At 45.6% G+C, this 23,911-nt stretch overlaps 2 protein-coding genes across 10 annotated transcripts in view; one reads left to right on the forward strand and one right to left on the reverse strand.

Moving 5' to 3' along the window:
• Positions 1–23,911, reverse strand: part of LOC100121368 (ankyrin repeat domain-containing protein SOWAHB) — a 110,616-nt gene that overhangs the window by 49,546 nt on the left and 37,159 nt on the right. The gene's annotated exons all lie outside the window — the stretch shown is intronic.
• On the forward strand, positions 19,979–21,961 carry LOC100677939 (histone-lysine N-methyltransferase set-1-like). Of its 2 annotated transcripts, none has more exons than XM_008218406.4 (5): positions 19,979–20,045; positions 20,386–20,656; positions 20,732–21,034; positions 21,134–21,437; positions 21,522–21,876. In XM_008218406.4, exons 2-5 carry the CDS (start codon positions 20,407–20,409, stop codon positions 21,733–21,735), a joined length of 1,071 nt encoding a protein of 356 aa, XP_008216628.1. In that variant the 5' UTR covers positions 19,979–20,045; positions 20,386–20,406; the 3' UTR covers positions 21,736–21,876. The 2 variants fall into 2 exon arrangements, with proteins under 2 accessions (XP_008216628.1, XP_003425053.1); XM_003425005.3 differs by lacking the exon at positions 19,979–20,045 and adding an exon at positions 20,213–20,304 and having other exon boundaries at positions 21,522–21,961.

Consider the following 23,911-nt stretch of genomic DNA (forward strand, 5'->3'; position numbering starts at 1 on the left):
TGATTGCGGCACTTAGGTCGACATGTGTCGCGATACTTATCGCGGTATTATGTACGCATAACCGGCATCACGCGCGCATACGTACAAACGCGAAAGGACGGCTCAAAGGGCCGCGTTGTCCATCCGGAGCTTCCTCGTCCTTTATATCCACCCAGTTTTCCTCCTCAAGCGCCACTGCGTGGAACAAAGAGCCGCGGAGGTTTTAGAGCGCCGGATGATGCAGCCACGGGATAAGCGTGAGAAATGCCCAGCTATTCGACCGCTCGCGGAAGTGCCGTGAGCTTGCGCGCGGGATGATGGGTTTCGAGCAGATGCTTTCTGTTATAGTGTGCGCAAATTTATTAAGGCGTAGCGAGTGTTTATAAAATTGTCTACTATATTGTTAATTCCAGCTTCGAGTGTACAATATCGCGACACGACGAGACCTAAGCTCAACATCCCGCAACAAGTAGCATCTCCAAGAAGCGCCACTAGCAGAGAGCACAATGAACTATTGTGCTCTTTGCTTCACCAATATACCTATATATACCAGCGTCGTCGCGTCTTTCTCCGCATCCTCTGGCAGCCGCTGCCGCAAAGCCAGTGCGGCGCCCGCAGCATTTGCCGAAGGGTCGCTGCACGCGTTTCGCTTCATCTCCCCGCGCGCGCCCAGAGGAACCGCCAATTAGCTCGAAATAATGAGCGAGGCTGCGCAGCCGTTGGCTTTTGTTTCGTTTTTTCACTACCGCTGCTGCTGCGTCGTCGTCGCTGTCTGCGGTAGCAGGATAGCCCCGAGCTCTCTGCGCGGGAGAGTTTCATCTCTTTATTAATAAGTTGATCGTCGATGTTGAGAGTTATTAGCGGCGGCGGTGCTGTTCGGCCTGCGGCTAGACGAGGTGACTTTGGCGGAGCTTTTCGGTGTGTCTGTGGAAGCTTGTATATATGGAGATGATTTCGAGCTGAATGGATGCGGCTGTGTTATCGGTTTTTGGTTGTTCTCAGGAAATTAATGAATGAACGCGCGCTGAATGCATTGTTCCATTGTTTCGAAATTGCTGTGTAATATCAACAAAAGCTGCACGCTTCTTATATTGTAGCCGAGGAAATTCGACTGGTTTATTGGTAATAAGTATGCTCACTATTCAACCAAGGCATTGCAGAACGAAAGCTCGTATACCTCGTCGCCCCTGCGGATCAGGCAAAAACGAGCATTGCGAATCGGCAATCAGCATGAAATATAATCGTACACTTATTTATTGCGAGCGCTCGCGTAAAATCGTTTGCTCTCGGCCCGAGTGCTGCTATTCCGCGATCGAGATAAATCCAAGTGCCAAATCCCCTCTCGCCGCCGTATACCGACTACACACACTCATATGCTCGTGTACATCAACGATACGCAAAAGGAAGAAGACACAGTGGAACATGTGTGCTATATGCGATATCGAGAGAGGCTCGCTCATACCATATCGCTCGCTGTATAAGCGCATACGTGAATGGGCATATGCGCGCATATAAAAAGCTGCAGTAGCATAAGAGGAGGAGGAGGATACGCGAGGAGCGGTAGAAACGAGAGGGAGAGAGAGAGAGAGAGCTGAAGCTGTACCAGGGGGATCCGGCGCTGCGGGCAAAAAGTAAACGGCGCGATCGGGTGAGAACGATTCAATCAGGAGCCACATAAATCTTTTCCCCGTGGACATTCACGAGAGTTCTCTCTCTTTCTCTCTCTTTCTCTTTCTCTCTTCGCAATTCACCGCCGTGCGCGGCGTTTTTCTCCGGCGGCCGAATTATGGTCGCTGTTTCCGACGGAGCGCGTCGTCTTCTTTTTTTTATTATTTCCACCGTAGCGCGCGGCTCGTCGTTTTGTTGGACTTCCTTCGCTCTCTTTCTCTATCTCTCTGCGCGCAAGCTGCCACTTTTTTTGGCTTAATTTAATTTATACTTTGGAGCTTGGTTTTGCGGGGGCTCACAATAGAATATCGTATTGAGAGGAATTGGCCGTGGGTCGGGGGAGAAAAAACGTTAATTGAATGATTGCCGGTACATTACTGGCATTGCAGAAACTCGAAGACGCGTAATTTTGTTCAGCAGAAGAACGTGAGCGTAACCCCCATAAGCATCAGCCGCGACACATCCTTCCGCTGCCTCAAAAACCATCCGCAATCCATTCTCGCAAAAAAGCCTTTATCAGCCAATAAAGCAGCCGAGCGAGTATACGTCTCCACCGCGCTTAAGCCATTAATTATGCATCGTGCGGCGCTCGCGTTCACACTGGCTCGCGATCGTGACCATATAGCGATACACACACGCCGGCATTCCTTCGGCGGCTTCTTCTTCTTCTTCTTCTTCTGTCGGCGGCCTTGCGACGACGAAGACGACGTCTGCTCTCGATCGGCGGGGACCTCACGTGACGATCGGCGCAAAAAACCGGGAGAGAGAGAGAGAGAGAGAGAGAGAGAGAGAGAGAGAGAGAGAGATGCAGGCCGAGAGCTGGACCAAGCTAAAAACGGGGGAGAGAGATGAGGTATGTGCGGCGCAATGAAGGGCTCGCAGGGAAATAATACGGAAGGCGACGTCTCTGTCCTTTGCGGTGGTCGGGATCTTGTTGTGATGGAGAGAGAGAGAGAGAGAGAGAGAGAGAGAGAGAGATGCCGGCGTTTTAGAGAATCCATGATGAAGTGGAGTGAATTCTTGAGGATATGTTGATGCTCGTATATGTTGCATGGGAGGATGTTCGCGTGTATTATGGTTGTGCGCGACGATACCTTTTTGCTCGGAGGAATGGGATTATCCCATGAAGAAGTATCGATTTCTATATGTGGTTTCGTTTTGATGAGATTATTTATTCACGATGCTACGTTTTGATTTACTATTGCTATTTTTTTCATTTCTTATCTTATCATATTGTTCAGTTCGAATATTTTTTATTGAAAATCTCGTTTCTCGATTAAACGACGACTCTGAGAGTACTTACTTACGATTAAACTTTACAGTGCAGTAAATAAGCCCAGTTTTAACGACGCACGCACACATCATCTTTTCTCTTCCTCTGGGGTACAATAAATATCAGAGAGCGAGTCGGCGGCGGGCCGCGCGAGATGTAAAAATTTATGCTTTATTTTCGTCGCGCGCGTCGCCTAATTTCACAGGAAGTCAAACATCGTGTCGTTACGAGGCACGGCTACCAGAGAAAAAATGCCGCGGATAATTTAGAGTTTTTATCAAACAAACGGCGAGTGAGAGAAGAGAACTGCGCGCGCGATTTTAAAGCCAACTTCTGTCGCGCTGACATTTTAATGTCGTGCGTGTGTCTCGCTTTTTAAACTCTTGTTTTGACTCGCTCGAGCTTTTTCGCGTGTATAATTTTTAGATCTCCGAGAATAGAGGCTTCCGAATGAAGTGCAAAGATATAGAACGCTTTGGCCACATTGTCGAAGAGAATCTGTTTTAATTTGTGAGAATTTAAAATCTCGTCGGGAACAATTCGAAACGTGTAATAGGAGACTTCGCAAATAAAACTCGCGGTAAAAGCGATCGATCATTATTCAGCAATAGAAATCGAGTCGGAAAGCCGCACGTATACAGCTTTCCAGCCGATACCCAAACACAGCAATTATTCACCCGCGCTCTCTTCCAGCCCAACGAATATCTGCTTTTCATTCCTGCGGTATAAGGCTAATGCTTCTCTCTCCCAACTCCTCTCTTTCCACTGAATAAACGAGGCTTTCGCGCCGATATATTACTCCGAAGGGGGGCAGCTAGCTGCAGCCGCGACGCTATATCTGTCTCTCGCTGCTCACGCCGGAATGATGGACTGCAGCCGCTGCACTTCGTCTTCCCGGGCGTGCGCGTGAAAATAGGACCTCCACACGCAGCAGCAGCAGCAGCAGCAGCAGCACGTGGAAGGGGATGAATCGCTCGTGGATGTTTTGACATCGGCATCGCGCTAATCGCTCTTTCCACTTCGGGTAACGGAGTGGGCTTGTCTCTCTCGGCGTTTACTTCTTTTTTTTCGAATAAGAGGGAACCATTATACGCCAGCTTCGCGGAACACGCGTCTAATTGTCGCGAGAGCTCGGTGTGCGGTGCGCTATACTGCTCTGGGGTTTTATGGAGAAAACGAAGATTTTTTTCGGGTTATTTACGAAGGAGCTCGGGGGTGGCTGGAGAGAGCTGAGATGGGGATTTGCGAATAAATTTGTAGACCTTGTTCTGGATCTGCTTCTCGTGTACGGCTCTTTCTTTTTCTGGTCGAGGTTTTTAGAAGACACGCTTTTTAAGCTCGCGAGCGACGTATTTTTTTGATGTACGGGCCTGGCGATGCACAGACAACGTTGCGCTTGACTTTTGTATTGCGATTGCGGAAGATGCATTGCTGCCAAAGAGGATTGCGAATTAAGTCGAGGGAGGATACAAGGGATTTCAAGCTTTTCCAAGTTTCCAAGCTCCGCACTGTCGCGGATTAACTTAGCCGATGTAATAACCCTTAATGGTAGATTTAAGTAGCTATAAGCTACACCTATTAGAGATAGAGATGATTCGATTAAATCAAAGGACATTACGTACAATTTTTCGCAAATTCACTAAGATTTCAGAACTCTAACAACCCAATTTTACTATATACGAAAATAGCCAACGATCCATTCACAGACTCGCCTAAGCCATTAAGCCTCTTAATCGAAGACCAATTACCCCAAAGTCCCCGACTCTCTTATATTCGCACTGCCAAAAAGTGCAACAAAGCAAATCTCTCTGCAGCGCCGAATACGGAACACATCGTATCGCGGCGACACTAACGTCAGACAAGTGAAGACACGTGTAGGTCTCTCGAACGCGACGGATATATATACACCTCTAAGAGAGAACACGAATGCTCGCATTGTCGAAAGGCGCGTGTTGCTGCGCTGGCTCGACTTTAATACTCTTCTCTTTCCTCTTTCCTCAGCTGCGCGACACTCGTCAGCCTGGACGGCCACCCTCCGAGAGCGACACGTCGCGCTTAAATTTTCCGACGAAGACGAAGAGTATTATAGGCTCAGTCGATCGTTGCGTCGATTAGCCCATCGATCGCTTATCGAAGATTTTTGGGAATAGTTTGAATTTACTTTTCACTGCTAAATTATACAAGCAACGAAACGAAATTAAAAAAGTGTATTTAAATAAAATAAACTTTACAATATCAGGATATATAAATATCCTACACGTATAAATAAAAAATCTCTAAGATTTCCAAGAAAAAACTAAAATAGAGCGGATCTCTCGAAAAACGCAGCGTCTTCCCAGCATGAATGATCGATAAAAAAGGAACAGCGCATTATAATAGGAACTTCTGGTAGCAATTAGTCCCTTTCACTTCATTCATTCCACCGAATGTTTCGCCTGCTCTCCCCGTTCTCACTCGCGAGGACTTTATAGCGCGACGTCGATGCGCGCCAGTTAATTCTGGAAACGGTTCGTCGCACCCGAGCACGCCGCAGACGAATGAATGAAGGAGAGAGAGAGAGAGAGAGAGAGAGAGAGAGAGAGAGAGAGAGAGAGAGAGAGAGAGAGAGAGCCGTCGAGTCGTCGCAAGAAACGAGGAGACTCGACAATTACGCGGCAGAAAAGTAAAGGACTGTTTATCGGAGATTTATGACTTGATTTCGCGAAATGAATTCCGTCGAGTATGGCTTGTGTATGCACTTTTGGGTGGGCTTCGACGGTTTACGCATTTCTGCGCTTCGAAGCTTTTGCGGTAAAATATCTCGAATAAAAACTTTATCGATTTAAACGCGCATTAATGAATCATTCGATATTATTGCACGAATTCATGGATCTTGACATAAAATCTCCTTATACGCGTCATAATATACTAATAAAATTAAAAATAATCATTCCAAACGCAATCTCCCTGACCTTAGAGCACAAGCCGCACGAAAGAGAGAACCGTTCGAGCTCGCAGCAGCAGCCCTCAGTGACGTTATTTTGGTATTCCGTTACCGGCAATGTCACGCGAGCCATTCGATCCGCTGAGTAATCGTGCCCATTAAACATCCTGTCCTCGCTCGCTCGCGAGTTTCTCTCTCGTGCTCTCTTTTTCAGGAGGTGCGCGCGACGACTGATATAACTGTGTGATGGACCGCGCGGGATTCGCTCTATGATGGCTACATCGTCGATTCGCTGAAGTGATGAAACGAGACCGAGAGAAGTCTAGGGGGAGGATGTAGAGAAGTTAGACGGCGATTTTCGTGCGGGTGCTGAAGTGCAGCCGCGAGGATAATGTTGGACATGCTTTGCAGACCCGCTGCTCTTTTGTGAATATTTCAGGGCGGTATTTCGGGACATTGAATTATTCATGTAAATGCATTATATAAAGGTCGCAGATTTCGTTTAAATACTTGCAGTGGATACTGTACTTACGAAAACTGCAATAAGTGGGAGCAGCTCTTACCTGAAACAAAATAAAATTATCAATTACCAATCAAAAGTACGTTTATGAAATTTAAACAAACAAAGCCAGTAGCGCACATGAATAAGTGAATGTTTCACTGGTCAAGTACCGTTACTCCAATTCAATCCTGTTCTCTTAATACACTTGAGCCCATTCATATTCCGAACAATAACGCAGCGAGTAGCTCGCGATCCACCACATCAACTCATAACGCTGCACTTCTCTCCAGCATAGACCTGTGTATGCCTCTACCTAAAGCGAGATCTCGCGGGCGCATTATAGAGATGCAGCGGTGGCGGAGGAGCGATGGCTTTCCCGGCCGTACATAAATTACTCAGCAGCATCTCGGAGAGCTCGCGCCTGAGGATGTGAGTTATTTGCGTGAGTGAGTGATGGAACGCGCCAGCTGGGGAAAAGCCGCCGCGGGATAAACAGAGGCCTATGCGAGCACGCGCTCGAGTGGCTGAGTTAAACGAGTGGAAGGATGAACACTAAAAAAGGACATTAATTATTTTCAATTGATTACGGGTTAAATTATTATTAAAACGTCGCGGTTGTCGTACGTGGGTGGGTTGATCGACGTATATATAATTCTCATGTATCTAACGTTGCAAATGTGAATTAAACAAATATCAGGAATAACCAAAATTTATTTCAGTCGACACGCGACAGATTTCTTTCTCCCATTAAGTACAACTTCCCAAAGCATGTACTACCAAAAAAAAGAAAACATCCAAATACATGAAAAAAGAGGGAAAAATACCAAAGGAAATAAACACTCGTGCCAGTATCAGCCACCCACTCAGCGGAGCAGTAGCTACTACTGACACACCTCGTCTCCGTTGCAATGCGCTCCCGTCAATCAGTCACACAGCGCGCTTGGCTCGCCCCGAGATCTACATGATTTTTTAATCAGCTGCTGGGACGCATCACACGAGACAGCGGCTCCAAAGTGGAGGAGCTCCCTCGAGTGCTTCTCGTGAGAACTCGCGTCTTTTCCTAGCTACTGTTTTTCCGCTGGATATGAGAGTTTCGAGAGAAGGATGAAAGCACGTTCCGACGACTGAGGAGACTAATTTGATGCGTAGAAGTGTGTTTGTGTGTGTGCTTTCTTGGGCTATGGGAGAGAGAGGAAGAATTATTTCGAGTGGCGAGAACGCGGGCAGGATGGGACATAAATTATTTTGTTGGAGAAGGTGCCGAAGGCTATCACCAATAGTTGAGTTTAGATTATCATTATTTGGAGTATCGAGATTTATGGCTTTTCTGGAGGGCTATAACTCAATGAACGCGTTAGCGCGTGATTGAATTTGTTTTTAATTCAATAAATTAAGTGAAACAAGTGTAATGAGTTCTTCAGATAGAAAATATGAACTCTAACCCTCAACAGCAGTTGACCCTCATCCCAGGTTAATCTCGACAATCCAAGAATAATCCTTGCCTTCTGTTCCGCTTTCTCTTCTTTCTCTCCAGCCCTCGGTACTTTTTACCACTCCATCGCGTTATAATCCACCTACTTATCCCTTTATAGCCTAAGTCCCAAGTACACAAAGGCGGAACAGCTCCAAAACATCTGCTTCAACTCTTCTTTTCGCGAGCATGTGAACCATTTTACGAGCAGTACGCAGCAGAGATTTAATAAACGTCGTCGCCGCGCAAAACGAGAGGAAGTTGTTAACGACTTGTGCCGCGTCGCTCTTTGACGCGCGCGAGTCTCAGCCAGTCGCTAAACGCGGAGAATCGGACGACTTTGTTGCCTCGCGGCCTCTACGAAGTATCTTGATTTACGGGGCGTTTAATTTGCGAGAAGCGCTTAGCCTTTGATTTGGCGGACGTTACGCTTTTATTGGAAGGAGTTATGAATTCGCTTTATTTTTACCCCTAAATTTATCGGAGACATTATATTTCGCAGCGTCAAGGGGAACGAGATGAGGAATACGTTGAATAAATCGAAGCAGAAATAAAATCATAAGGTTGACGGGGAATAATAAATTCGCCAATTTTTCAGCACTTCCAGAAGAGCATATATCAGCAGAGCCTATAGAATTCGGAGCAACTTCTTACTTTCCAAGCAGTTTCGGGGTACACGAGATCCCCGGGCCGTCTCGCGCTAGAAGCGATTAATAACTCCGTTGTCCTCTAATACTTCGCGTCGCTTCGGGGAAATTCGCGTTTATTTACGGCGATCTCTCTACTTCCAGCACGGCTAACGGGGTCTTCTCATTAATTAGCATCGTTTCTCGCGCTCAGATTTTCGCTGCCGCGTGTATTATATATACAAGGCGCGTCGCGCTGAATTAAGCGAAATAATTAGACAAATTAGGGCAGAGAGAGAGGGCGGCCCGTTTGTCATTAGGATTTGGTCCTATTAATTCCTCGTTAATTCCTCCTTTCCTCGTCAAGCAAGATAAACGAGTGGCTTCGCGCACGCGAGGGAGAAAGAGAAGTGACTTTTCTTTAGCGAGCCGCGCGAGGATGAAGAAAAAGGGGTATATCAATTACAGCGGAACTGAAGCTTTTCAAATTTCGCAGTTAATTTTATTTACGAAACATTACACGAGTTTTAGTAGCTCAGAGGAATGCAAGCTCTATAAATACATTAGCCTTAATTAAGTGGGGCAGCTACACGGAAAGCTACAAGCTCATAAATAAACAAAAGGCCTATACGAGTACTTCGCCGATAGAGTCGTCGACACGTCCTAAAGGACCGCGAGGCAAAAAACTCGCAGTATATTTTCGGCCACCCCGTGCTCCCTTCTCCTTCTCTCTCTCTCTCTCTCTCTCTCTCTCTCTCTCTCTCTCTCTCTCTCTCTCTCTCTCTCTCTCTCTTGAGAAAACGAAGTGGATATACTATACGGACTCTCTTGAGTGGCTGATGCTCTCGACGGGACGTCTTCTGGAGGGCCATCGTAATGGCGCTACCACGGGGCTCAAGTAGCTGCCAGAGCTCGAGAGGAAGACGGCCTGGTTTGCTGCTGCTGTGCCGCCGCTGGAGGCACGGGCATGAGATTTTAGGCAAGGAGAAAAAAAAGGCCGCGCGGATTTTGCATGCGCAGTCGTAAAGCTCGGTACTTTCATGGCCTTCTTCAGAATTTATGTGGTTTAACTACTGTTTGGGGGGTGACTTTGAATAATTTATTTGTATAGGGAGGGCAGCTCGCGCGCGTGCACGCATATGAGGTATAAATCAAAGCGTAAAAAGCTCGCTTTATTGAATTTTTTTTGTTTTTCACGTGAAGCGCCGGAAGGTCGAGGGCGGATATGGAGAGTCAAATATTTACGCGTCGAGAAAAATGTTATTAAATATTTTACAATTCGATAGCACTCCCAATCTTGTAATCATCGCAAACTCCACAACGTCTGCCTTATACCATTAACTCTCGCTAACCGAGACCCCAGACCACGTAAAAAGAAGTAGTGCAACCACAAGAGTGAGATACTGGACCGGTGACAGGGCCGGCAACGAGGCGTTGCATCCTCGTTTAGTCTCGCCACATCAAGATTCTAACCCGCGCGGCTCAAGATTCTCCGCGAGTCTTCTTCGTCTCTCTCTTTCGTTCCGCGAATATCTCGCGCGCGCGCGCGCGCTTTAGCACCTCGTGCCATTGCAGCGTGTAATAATTTCCAGTTGTGGATTCTCGCGCACGAGGACAAGCGTCTCCGCTTTATTATAACCGTTTGATGGGTTAATTTACAGCCCTACCAGTGGACGCTGTTTATGAGGTGGTTATGGCGTGACGCTCGTTGCTGACTATCTTTATTTTGCCTTTTCTCAGCGAGACGAAGTTATTCCAATTATGACGTTAGGCTTGAAGGATGCAGCGTCTAAACAAGGCAACGTGCTCATCTAATCAAGTTCAAGATTTCAATACTAAACTAAAAAAATGTGTCGCTTCCTCTCGCTTTTCCGAGAACTCCTCGCCAAAGTCAATGGTGAACCCGCGTGTCAAGATCCATCTCGAGAGCTCTTTAACTACGTCTCACCAGAGCGTCCAAAATAAGCTTCTCCCTGGTATAACCCCCCTCGCTTCAATATAAACGTAACTGCAGCAGCAGTTCGCGTCTAAGAATGAACTGGGTGTAGGAGAGGTGGTGGGGGTATGAGGCACACACGAAAGGGGTGCGAAGGAGGAGACGCGTCGCGTGCGCGTCCACCCATTCTCGATCGGCAGTTTGTCATACGTCAGGGGTCTCGCGCGCGATTCCCAGCACCTGCCGTCAGCGTGTCACCGCCGCCGGTTTCGACTAACCTTCCGCGCGCGTGCTCGCTTTGCTTTCCGAGCTGAGTTAACTTTGCTAAGACGAACGTGTCGTCTTGCAAGGAGGGGGCATTAGCTTCTTGTGTTTTACGGTTTTGTGCGTTTCGTTCTGGATGGAGGAAAGGGAATGTTTAATTTAGCGACGTTTTGTGAACAAAACGATTAAGAATATTTCGATTATTATTATTTAATAATAAAAATTATCCGATTTAAAAGAGAAATAAGTTCAAGAAGATAAGGCGAAAGGGAACATGTCAACTTTTCCTCGGTATTCGCGACTAGTTTCTCGCTTTCCGGTTTCGCGTGCCAGGTAAATCAAGGCGCGATGAGTCACGCACGTCTTAAATTTAACTTTTCTTATTTTTCATGTCGAATCAGTTGCCGCATAGCATGAACAGAGGTACTGAGACATTAATTCTGTTCACCCGAGGAATTCTTGTAGTTTTCCACGTGCAAACAAGCCAAAGTTTCATTTTTAAAGTGACGCGAGTATTCCAAAAATAACAAATCGTTCTGTCAAATCGAACGTGGCTTTATGCGTCAAGATTGTAACAATTATAAAAGCTCGTTGTTACATTACCATAATTTCGAAAGGGAACGCAAAACAAAGTCCGCTAAAATTGTGCAATGAAACCTGCCATACACTTCTCTCTCTGTTCGAGTAAGGAATCTAGAACAAAATTTGAATAACTCGGCGCTTAACCGACGCTTTAAAATCGAATCGAACTTAATGGACCAGCTAATGCAAAAATCGCAAACAGCCATGCGTTCGAATTTTTAAAACTAGCTCCGTACAACTTGTTCCAAACCTTTAACGCTCGATTTTGTCAAATGGAATTTCGAATGCTCCGCTCTGGCAAATCTCAGGGACTCTCCTCTCCTTTCCACGCGCGATCTCTCATAAAAACGCCGGTGACAAACGCGAGGCGCGAGTGAAAGTAGCGGCACCCTGCGGCGCCTCTCAACGCGAATTGATCGCGCGTCCTTAAGCTCTGGATAGGCGCGATACCGGTCGCGTGTTTTCGCGTTTGCGCCCTCGGAATTCCAGCGATCGCGCGCGAGAGAGCACGAGTAATTGAAATTTATCACTGCGCGCCGAGTAAGCGATGATGAAATAAAGCGAATGGTACGCGCTATCTATGCTGTTTCGAAGGGGCTAATTGCTCTCGATGTGTAAGCACAAAATTAGTAATCGTTCTACGCTTTACTCTGAGACACAATCACTTGATCCCAAAAATCTTCATAGACCAGTGGCAGCGGTTCGTCAAAAAATACGTCTAATACCATCCTAAACACCTGCGTCCTGGGCTCTTCCGAAAAAAGAAAAATATCGCCCGCACGGCCACGCAAAATTTGAATAATAAAATAGCAGCAGCAGCAGTAGCAGCGATGCATCACGCAATAAGAGGGAAAAAAAGAGGAAGCGGATCGAATCCGTTCGCTGCTGCTTCTGCCCGAAAGGGACGAATAGCTGAATAATTCGGGATCCGGGCGCGCGCCTGCAGCTGCACTGGTATGGCTCACATGTGCTTCGTGCCAGGGGGATCGTCGAGAGGGATCGTTGGAAATTGGCAGTTGTGTCTTGATATGCGTGACAATCGCGAGAGGCTTCTTCTAGCTTTTTTTGCTGAATAATTAGAGGGATTTAAGAGTAGAGACCTGCTATTTTGTCGACTGCCGACTTTGAATCGTTATCGTTCATTAATTTCGCTGCCGAATAATGTTGTCAACGACTCTTTCTACTCTACACTTTGGCTCACAAGAAATATTCAGAAAACGCAAACTACGCGCGTAAACGTCAACTCCTGTACACTCAAGCGATATAGAGCAATCAATTAAGCTCAAAAATTGCCCGGCGCCACGACACCATTCCCCAAGAAACAATGGGAGCGCACATGGCGGCCTTATCACCAGCCACTACTCTTCCCCCCTAGCCGCCTCATAAAGCACTCCCTTCCTCTCTCTCTCTCTCTCTCTCTCTCTCTCTCTCTCTCTCTCTCTCTCTCTCTCTTCTCCCGAATTCCCATAAAGCCTCTCGGATGGATTCCATCAAGCCTACGCAGCCACAGCCTCTGCAAAAGCAAAGCCGCATTGCCACACACACACGCGCGCGCTTGGCGTCACTCCCGGGACGAGAGACACGAGGCGCATGCATGTATATAGATATAGGCGCAAAAGCGCGAGATCGCAAAAGATATCGCTGGGGAAGACTGATATCCGCGGATGTGTACGAGAGAGAGGGAGAGAGAGAGAGAGAGAGAAGCACATAACGAGGAGAGGGAGAGGTATGCGACGAGTGCTTTATACTGCGCTGCCACCAAATCGTAAATATCAAGAGGGAGAGAGAAAGGGAGGATGTAGTGAATGAACGCGAGGTATAAGTTATTATTGGGAGAGAAGTGGATATGGCCAAGCGCGTGTCATTATTTTTTCCGCTGTACGAGGCGTACGTCTTTGACGGCTTTGTGATTTACGGCTGCGTTTGATCGGACTGAGGTGGTCGCTCCAGAGCTGCTTATCTGCCGTTCGTCCCCGGAACAAAAGGACTTTGTATCGATATATAAGTTATTTTTACAGCTGATATTCGTCAACTTTTTTATTCAGTGCGAAAATCAACTTTCTTATATATTGGCTCATTCAACAACTTTCGAATCATTCAAGACATCGCAGCGTATTACATGCACTTCACTCTCTATATAGCAGGTCGAGCGCATCAGTCGACGAATTCCGCTTACGCGTTATGGGGGGGCTGTTGCCTTAACGGTAAATATCTGCGCTCGCGCGCGCTCATACCCGTGTAAATCGCTAAATCGCTACTTAATCTCGATTGGCGAGATCCAATATCGTCGGCAGCGGCGGCGGCGGCGGCGCGCTCTAACGGATTGCGGTCTGTGTACGCGGCTGCACGAATAATTACCCTCGGAGGTCCGCCGCGCTCTATACACGCGCGGAGTCGGCTGCTGTGCACTGGATCGATGAGATCATGTAAATTCAGCGCGAGATAGTATAGGATGAAGTGAGAATTTTTTCGAAGCTGGCTCCGAATGCCAGTAGTGTATAATTGTGGAAATTTGTACTTCCATGTTGTTGTGAAAGGATGACGATTGCCGAGAGAAAAAAGGCTCGGGGAGTACAGTGTACACCTTAGACAATATAAGGGGAAACCAAGGAAAAAACCTCGCGAGGAGGATATGTCGCGTGCGCTGCGAAAGAGAGACGAATGGGTCGAGCGCGCGATGCGAGATTTCGTGAGAACGCGCAGCTGATAAGACAAGCGCGACGAGTGCCCTCCCCCCCCCGCAGGTCTCCCTGCGACTTGTAGGTATTGAGAGTTTTTTTTTTATCTGCGGAAGATAAGTTTCCTTTGGCTTATTTTTTAGTAATTATCGCCGAAGGACGAGAATAAAAAGGAAGCAATTAGATAATTAATGTATTGTGTAGGGCTAATTATTGCTGCATGGCTTTATCTCGTTATATTAAAATGTTTAATCAGATAGTATACAACCCACGGAAATAGCACAACCTCTTCAACCCTCAAGCAACTACTAATAGTACATGCAGGTTATATCAAAATTTAAACTGAAAAAAATCGACACTCGTACGTAGAAACGATTAAGCCCCATCGCCGTACGTAAACGCACGCACCCCCCATTAAAAATTCAACGCAAAAAAAAGAAAAAATAAACCGAGAGCAACTCTGCTCTTCGATCCACCCCGTCAATTTGGCGAGGTGGATTAGCATCGCGTGCGCGCACGCGAAACCGAATGCTCGCGCACTCGCAGAGAAGCAAGTATACGGCGCAAAAAAGAGCCGGGGATCGACGACGCGAAACGTCCTAATTGGCGAAGCTGCCGCTGTTCGTCACAGATGTCCCCGATTGATATCGTCGCGACGCTGATGCACTTAACGATCGGTTCAGATATGTATATGCACGCGCGTGTGTGTGTACGTGAACCGATGCGACGACGCTCTATACTCTCCTATTTCGCGCCATCATTTCCGGCGGCGATCGGAAGAGAATTTGTAAGTTTCATGTTTATTCAGCGTATTCAAATGCCGCGCGCGCGCGATGCAAAAAGGGAAAAGGTGTACTGTCAGTTTCTTTTCTCTTATTGCGTATCTGTTTCTGTTTTTTCCTTTTCTTTCTCTCTCTCTCTCTCTCTCTCTCTCTCTCTCTCTCTCTCTCTCTCTCTCTCTCTTTAGTTAAAAGGAAGGCACTCGCGGCGTCGGTGGCACACTTTCGATTTTCGATATGCGCGTGCACGCGGTGGAAACAAGCCCGCGAACAGATGTCTCAATTCATTTGGAGGAGACTTTCGTCTGCCGCGGCTGTAATTAAACGTATTTGAGGCGCGTCCTTAATGGGACTCTAATTAAGTGTGCGCCGAGTGTATAAAGAAGGATGTATCGACGAGCTCCGTCATCTTTGGGGGGAAATCTGTATTCTTGATGCTGTACATGCGGCTAAAAAGCTGATGTTTTGCTCGTTTATCGGATTCGCTGATCTGCTGTAACTCGGCTGTGTTTTCAATTTAGCGCTACGAGGCTTTTTGTCCGTCGGGGGATCCCTGCTTTCTTTGATTGTTGCCTTGCTTTATTCAAGCATCACGTCTATACCAATTAACGGTGTCAGCGCTCAAAAACGAAGCGCGATTTCTCAGAACGTGTCACCGGAAAGTAAGCCCCGTCACTTAATTCCCCAATACCCGACGATTAAACCCAAACACCCCACATTCAAGCGTCGCATGGTGTTCTCTGCGCCTCCCTTTCTTCCTCCTTTGGATTGATCGGATATCTCGTCCGTTCCTCGGCGACTCAATTATCCGAACGACGAAGTCAACGACTGGAATTACCTCGTGCGCACCTCTCCCCCCCTCCCATAAAGCCAAATAAATTAGGGTAACGCGCGGCCAGACTGCAACAGTCTGCCGATACTGCCACCGCTGCTGCACAGCCGTCCGGCTGCGAAAGAGCAGGTACGATGCAATTGTGCTCGCGCATTGTGCAGCTGCTGCTGCGGCTGCCACACGAGTTTGGGGTTATCACTGCAGCGAATGCGTTGTCTCTCTATGTGTGTGTGTGTGTTTGTGGATACGAGTAGGGAATGGATTAACGATGCCAGAGTAGAGGAAGAGGAAGAGGAGCTACGGCGCAGATGCTTCGTAGTAGCAGCCATCGATGTCTTAATTAGACGATGTGTTGCCGAGAGAGGCGCGAGTGTGTACCGTGCGTGTATGCGGATAGTGTCGGAGGGATGGATGCCGCACGATCGTAAATGCGCGCAGATGCGAATGCTGCGTCCTCGTTGCTCTGACTGCTTTCGCTGCGTACGAGTGCGCATCAGGTTCGACAAGTCGGATTTCGGAGGGCCTTTGCAGTGTTGAATAATTTTCATCCGCTTTCTTTTTTGGGAAAAAACGAGCCTCTTCCTAAAAAGCATCTGTCGCGCGAGGCTTGAACACCGCCTCCGCCGGAATACACGAGAAATCGTATAGTAGTCTGCCTAAGTGGCGCCAGGGACTACGCTGGCATGTTTCCACACAAATATATATAAAGCTCTCTGTCTCTTCGGTTCCGCGTATTCCAAAGAGACGCATATTTTCTCTTGCGGGCAGTGATTAGTTAAACATCTCTATAGGCGAGTACACGAGGGGGAAGCTGAAAAAAAGCCTGGAAGCGATTTATAAACTTCTCAGTTGGTTGTTCCGAATTTCCTCTTTGTGAGCAAGCTCTTGGAATAATTGGGACTTTTCTTCGCTGACTTTTGACTTCTTCAAATTAATTTTACATTTAAATATGCTTTCCATTCGCAACTAACTACATATGCCGTCTCTAACGACCCCGTACAACCATTCAAGCTTCAACGCAGGGCTCACGCGTCGATTTCATTCAAGAATCGTCACGATTCCCAGTACTAATCTACATAAAACCAAGGAGAGAAATGGCAGACGACGACTCTCTCGTCGTATTTCGCGCCGAAGGATATACGCGCGCGGACATGCGTCCAGCACGTGTTGCTCCCGCGAGCGGCTTTTCATGAGCGGCCATCAGGCATCTTTCGAACTTGCCGACAAACGAGAGTCTCCTGAAACGCGAGCTGCCATGAAAGCTTTCCCGCTTAACGGGCCTGCGATTCAAGGAAAATCGACGGGGTGGACTGTGTCTTGTTAACAACTACGGAACACGTTGTTATGGGTGTTTGGTATTATGTTAGATTTGAGTAGTGTTTCTTTTCGACGCTTGTGTTACTGAATTTTGTGATAAAAAACATTGAATTCTAAAATTTCGGTCGAGTTTAGAATGTTACCTTCGGTGGACCCCCAAAAGCTACCTCTAAATTCCAAATCAAGCTCTGTACCCCCGGCATTCTTCAGACAAAAAATGAAGCGACTCCGTGCCGGCATCAGCGTCGAAAATCCCGACAGAAAAAATCCGAAAAATTTCTACTCTGGCGCCTCTACGAATAACCACGAGAACGAGGGAAGGCTCCTTCAATTTACGAGGCTGGCGCTAACAGTCTCCAGATCCTCCGGATATTCCTGTCATCCGTCGGACGTCGGCGCGGTTTTGTGCCCCCTGCGCCTCGCTAATTAGAAGTTCGTGCCCCTGAGCATCGACCCATGCGCCTGCATGTCGTATATGCGTTTTACGAGCGGCCTCGACCTCGTTTTTCCCGGGGTCCATCTTTCGGTCTCGCGGGTATATCGAGGAATTTTCGAGTGCATTACTAGACTATAGGCGAGGTTCTTTCTGTTTCTAGGAGAGGGATGATGAATCGCGATTTTTTGTTTGACCGCGTTCTGGATTTTAATTTTTCAATTTTTTTATCATTCATATCTGACATGCGATTATAGATCAGTCAACAAAGTGTATCCCGCATTCGGCGCAAGCGAACGTCGAAAGCGAGCCATTCCTGAAAAAGCGAAGAGGCCCCTCGGCACCGCCGATATCCCTCTACACGTGTCCTTACAAACTACGCGCGTCATCGCAGCAGCAGCAACGGCAGCAGGAGAGTTCTCTCGACCGCATTTCTATCGCTTACAAACACGCGAGAGCCTCGGCGTAAATCACCCGAGAGAAGTGTGGGCGTGTGTCCTGCTTGAGGATCACGAGAGCGGAGAGGGGATGTATCTTTTAGTTGGCGGAAACGTCCTCCGGTATATAAACGTACTAATCATCGTAAACCACTGTCTTATACACGTGTTACAAATCTACCAGGCGATGAGGGATTGAAAGATGTCGTTGCATTAGTCCGAGAGGGATGTGCGTGGTAGGATTTCGCGGAGATACATATTTAGAATGATTTCGTCCGAGCGATGATTGAAGAGGAAACGTTTCTTCTAGTCGTTTTTAACATCGTATACACCCATTGTCTACGCCGAGGATTTCTCGTAAAAACCTTTCATTTCAAAATCTCTAATCCACCGCAAAGCACAGCCCCACCTACAAGTCAGTCGTACGATAAATCAGTTGCCGATGAAAAAGAGCAAAGAACCGCAGCGGTAAAATCATATACGAATAATCCACGCGATACGTATACATGAACAACGATTTCGGCAGGGCGCAAAATATTACAAAACACGATTTTTAATCGACTCCCACCGTAAATCTCGGATCGCTCGCTGCCGCTCTCCCATAATTTCAGCGCACGATATTCCCATGCGCACGTACACATAGACTTGCGAAATCCGGCTCTCTCTCTCTCTCTCTCTCTCTCTCTCTCTCTCTCTCTCTCTTAGCGGCAGAACTCCGCACGTGTATAATACGCGGCGTCGATCCGTCGACGCGAAGTCTCCCGCTGTTTCGAGGGAGAGAGAGACGATTCGCCCACGCGCTCGCCAAATGTCACACGCGGGAGGTGAGACGTTACTGCAAGATGGGAAATGGGCTCTAGGATAGGGGAGGGATTGGTTGCTCAGAAAGATTTTTCAATTTTAACATTTTTATCGTGGCTTTTCTTTGCTTATAAATGATTATAATTTTTCTCGACTCTTTGCCAAACACAGTTGTAGCCTCGGACACTCGCGACCTCTCTCGAAAAAATAAATCTCGTGCTGTGAACCCTCCTCAGCCACCAACGATTAATTTCGATTCCTTATCTAATTCTTATAATTCCGCGCCTAATGTACGAAAAAAATCTGATAAGAGCCAAAGTGTGAATAAAATAGGATCAAAAAGAAGAAGAATATGACGACGACGGGGCTAAGGAGCGAGTGTGTGCAGTGTACGTGCGTGTGTTTCGAAAAAAAAGATGAGGGGGCGCGCGAGAGAGATAAGGCGAGCAAGAAGACACACAGTCCGAGCGCAATAAAAATAAGCCGAACGAGAACGAGGTGAGCGAAGGAGAGACATCCGTCTCGCATTAGCATATACAACGCCGTGAGAAGAGCGCGGAACTTCTTCTCTCTTTTTTCTCTCTCTCCCTCTCTTCGCGTCTTCTTGCGGATGAACGAATCGAGAGAGAGAGAGAGAGAGAGAGAGAGAGAGAGAGAGAGAGAGAGAGAGAGAGAGAGAGAAGAAATGTCGAGGGGCAATGAGGGGAATCCATTGAACCTGTTTTTGTTTTAGCTCCTATACGTGTGCGCCTTCGGCGGTGTTCTTTTATTGCGCTGCGCTTCGTTAAGATTTAGCCGGATCATTTCAATTTTAGATAATGCAAATATTCATTCGAGGCTGGATGTAATATTGTAAAGCTGGCTTTGGCGTAGGAGTGTTAATTTGTAAACGTGGGTATCGGGTATCTGAATTATTGCGCGGACAATTTTTGAATTTTACACCAATTAAGCTTGAATCGACGAGATACGAGAAAGTAAATTTATAGGATTGACATTCTAAGAATTCGTAATTTGATACAAGTTCTGAATAAACTTTGCGTTTTGTTGTTACGCTTCCTTCTACGGTTATAAATTTTCATACGCGCTAAAATTGATGATTTGACTTTGGACTTGACATCGGCATTCTTTCTTTCAGGATCTAAAGTCAATGCTGAACAGCAAAAAATCTGTCGATAGTATAAACAAGCCTCGAGTTGTGTAGGATAGTGAAACTCCCGATAAAACAATCGCTCAACTCGCCTGAAATCCGTGCTTTTGAAATCCCAAACAACCTAACTCGGCCATTCGCGGCTGAATTCTCGTGTATTCGAAAAACCGTGTTTATTTATTAAACGCTCGCAGCTCAGCGGGCCTAATCTTGAAGGCGAGAAAAAACTACTTCACCAATTCACGACGTGCCTTTAATCAAGAAACACGAGAGTTAACACGCTGCTATCCGGATTCTGGAGTGAGAAAGAATTTTTAAACAGAAAATGCCCAGGTTCGTGACGCATAGACAATGCGGCTGGCTTTATCTAAATACTCACGAGAAACTATTGACGAAGGTACAATTGCAAATATTGTTAATGTAATTCGGTTTAATTTAATTTCATAAGATGTAAAGAGAAAAAGATTCTAATATGGGAAAGACGTCTCAAAGCTTTATTTACATACGAACCAACTACAAGAACTCGATCGACACGAGTATTTATTATGATCAGCTGCTTGTATTGACCAAATATTTCAGAATTCCAACGCTACTGTCAGTTGCTTGTCGAGCAGTTTCTAAACTAGTAGCTGCTGTTAGGAAATTTTACATAACTTGTAATATCATTCGAAAAGAAGAAGATGACAAATGTACTTTTTTATTACTTAACTAGTTTTTTTTTCTTTTTATGGTTACAGGATTAGTCAAGTACGTCAGCAATGTCTGATGAACCTCAACCCACGACTCGCGATGGTCTAGAATGGAATGATGAAGATTACGAAGCTATTATCAGAACCATTGTAGACAATGATCTTGATCCTTTAGATATCGCAGCATTAAGCCTGGATGAAATTAATGCATTTAGCACAAAAGAGTATAAGCGCCATGACAAGGGCTGCCGTAGATTTTGGGAGTCTTTGAAGCATTTCATCAAGATTCATCACGTCGAAATTCTGAAGGATTTTCAGCGTACGTAATAATTTTATTATTTTACATTAATCGGGCAATGTTACATTCTGTATATAAATAAATTATATTTGTCAGGTTTGAAGCGAGGTGAAAATATTATTGCACCGAAGCGGCGAGTGTTGATAGATCAACTGGTTCAAGCCATTGATTCCTGTACGCAAGGGCGCGATGAAATTCAGCAATTTATTGAAAATTTTGAATTTGAATTATCTCCATCATTACAGGAAGTTATTTATGACTCTTTAAAAGGGAATATGAAATTTAAAACAATGAAAAATCTTCTTATCAGTCAACGACTGCAAATTATACAAGGCCTCGGTTTGATGAGCGAAATGCGCTTCGCCGGTGTTAAAACGAAAGCAAATGACGAACTGACTCGTAAATACTTCACATTTGTTTACTATATATAAAATGAATATAAATTAATGCAGTACACATATATTATTACGTACAGTTATACTAATCCTTATTCTGCAGCGCCTAAAGCTAACGAGACATCAATGAACAAAAGCTCGCAAGTTATCTCTTCAAAAGTTGATTCAGAAATCATCAGATCAAAAATTTTAAATGGTTCCGAGAATGGACTTGAAAAGATGCCTGTCCGAGGCAAAGGAATGGGTATCAGGACAACCAAAAACTTTGCAATAAACGAATACATTGTGGAGTACACCGGTGAACTAATTAGCAAAGCTGTGGGCTATAAGCGAATGTCGAAATACGCAAAAGACGAATCTTTTGGGAACTTTCTTCTTAGCTTCAGGTTGATGGACAAGAAGTGGTTGTGAGTATACTGCTATTTATTTTCGACCATTTTACAATTTTGAACATGAGTTTTTATAAACTTCAATAAAATTAAATCTTATAGTATCGATGCAACTAAAGATGACGGGCGTCTAGGGCGTTGGGTTAACCATTCAACGAAAAATAGTAATGCAAAAGTCAAAGTGATGGTGATCGATACCAAACCTCGCGTATTTCTCATGGCATCAAGAGAAATATCAACTGGGGAAGAGATCTTGTATGACTATGGGGAAAGAGATCCGGACACTATCAAGAATAATCCTTGGCTGTTAGACTGACGCGTCATCCACCCCCTACTAGTTTGCAATAGCCTAAAGCAGAGGACATTGGCAATGACTAATTTTATTGAGTTGACTCTTTAGAATTTAAATTAGAAAAATGTAAAACACTATTGTGCTCAAATGTTTGTTTTGTTATTATTAACAAAAAAATAGTTAGCTTTAAAACTATCGTTATTTTGACACATTTTCCGCCCGAAAATAAAATTAAACTGCATGCAATAAAGTATGATTCTTATGATTTCACATCGAAAATTTTGTATTTTCCAAATTTATCGAGACTAGAAACAAAATTTACGAGGTTTACTATCTGAAGACACGACTGCAGCCTCGTTATACCCATCAGCTACAGCCCTCGAGATTAGCCGTTCTAGACAGCAACGTCCAGGTGTATTTCTCACCTTTTATCGGAATTCATACGTTCTTCTCAAGATCTACCGTATTGCGGGTGACATTTTTACTTCACTCTTTTTACAAAGTACTAAATTCAAATAATTTAAATAATTAAAAATGTAAACTATTACAACTACAAGCGACCCACAAAAAGCTTGGCATAGAAGTAACAGGTGGAATCTGATCAACGTCGCTATTACCACACGCAAGTGCGTCCGTATATTGTCCACTTACCTATCGAAATACCCCATAAAGCACGACAAAGTACGCACTCTCTGTCCCGATAAAAGTCCGAATTTCGTCGGTCACCCGACACCGACCGTGAAACCGATCTCCTCAATTAATTTAATTAGCCAGGCATTAAAAAGCAACAAAACAAACGACTCGAAGATAAAAAAAACAACCAACATCCTACAGTCTCGAAAAATCCTCCTCCGAAGCCCTCGGGTATATGGGGAACAAGTGTACCTGGGCCGAAAGAAGCTGAAAAGGAGGAGAGAAAGACGACGGGGGGAACCGGAAAGGCGCTCGAGAGCACGGACAAGTCGTTCGTCGTCGGGCGGATATGATAAAGCATCCGATAAGGATCGGGAGAGGATCGGCTCTCTCTCTTCCTCTCGGCCTTAACGTTCGGTGCATTCGGTCAAATTAAATCCTTCGCAGTCGAAGTATGGAGAAAGAGAGAGAGAGAGAGAGAGAGAGAGAGAGAGAGAGAGAGAGAGAGAGAGAGAGAGAGAGAGAGAGAGAGAGATAAAGGACGAGAGAAAGCGAAGAGTCGTCGCAGCTCGACAAAAGGAACTGTGAAAAAGAGCGTATTTACGAGGGTCTAACGGATGCCTCGCCGGGAGAGAAACCTGCGGCGAAAACGCGCACACGTAAAGTGTACGACCGGCGACCTTGCTCTTTCGGCGCGCGCAGTCCGTTCGACGGCTTATCGGACGGAGACACGACACGAGACCGAGCTCTGATAAAAAATGAATTACTTACAACTGTTTGTTTTTCGGGTTTTTTTCGTCTCTGTTTTATCAAATTAAAAAAATGCTATGCTTATAGAATAGAAGAGACCTTTAACACGTATTAAGAAACACGATCTAAGAATCCCGGCGGATACGGTCTCAGATCTCTCGGCTCAAGTTTGGTGAACTACTGGCGCCTGAGATACAAAGTCAGACCGTCAGGGTTGTTAAAAGTTATATTGCTCCTGGCAAGGATGGGGCTTCGAAAGAGAAGAAGGCAAAAAAAGATCCCGGCGAGGCAAAAACAATGAACGGATTTTATTGCGCGACCCTTTCCCGCCTCTTTCGTACTTTCCTCGGCGTCAACTCTGACGGACGTAAAAGTTTCCGGACAGGTTTCTTATTCGCTTTTCGAGAGCAGCTATATATGGGAGAGTTTCGACGTGCCTTGTTGACGTCGACATGGAATATTGAGATTGTATTCAATATTATATTATAAGGCGCACTCACGTGAAAGATTTTAGGTGAAATTAACAACGTGCAGGTGTGGTTAATGGGCTCTTACCTGAAATAAATGAATGAAATGAATAATCGTAAATTATATTGAGCTGAAGTATAAAAAATAAATGTTGATTTTTTGTTGTACATCTAACGAGTTCAGTTTTACTTAATTAAAATTCTTCACGTTTCAGATTCTTTGCGTTTTCTTACATAATTATACGATAAATGCAGTATATAATGTATTGTAATTTAGTTCATGTTAATTAAAATACTCGAGTAAATATTAAATCTACACATAATTATACAGCTGCACTATTACCGCCGTT

Source organism: Nasonia vitripennis, chromosome 1, assembly GCF_009193385.2.
Source record: "Nasonia vitripennis strain AsymCx chromosome 1, Nvit_psr_1.1, whole genome shotgun sequence".
In the NCBI taxonomy this organism is placed as follows: domain Eukaryota; kingdom Metazoa; phylum Arthropoda; class Insecta; order Hymenoptera; family Pteromalidae; genus Nasonia; species Nasonia vitripennis.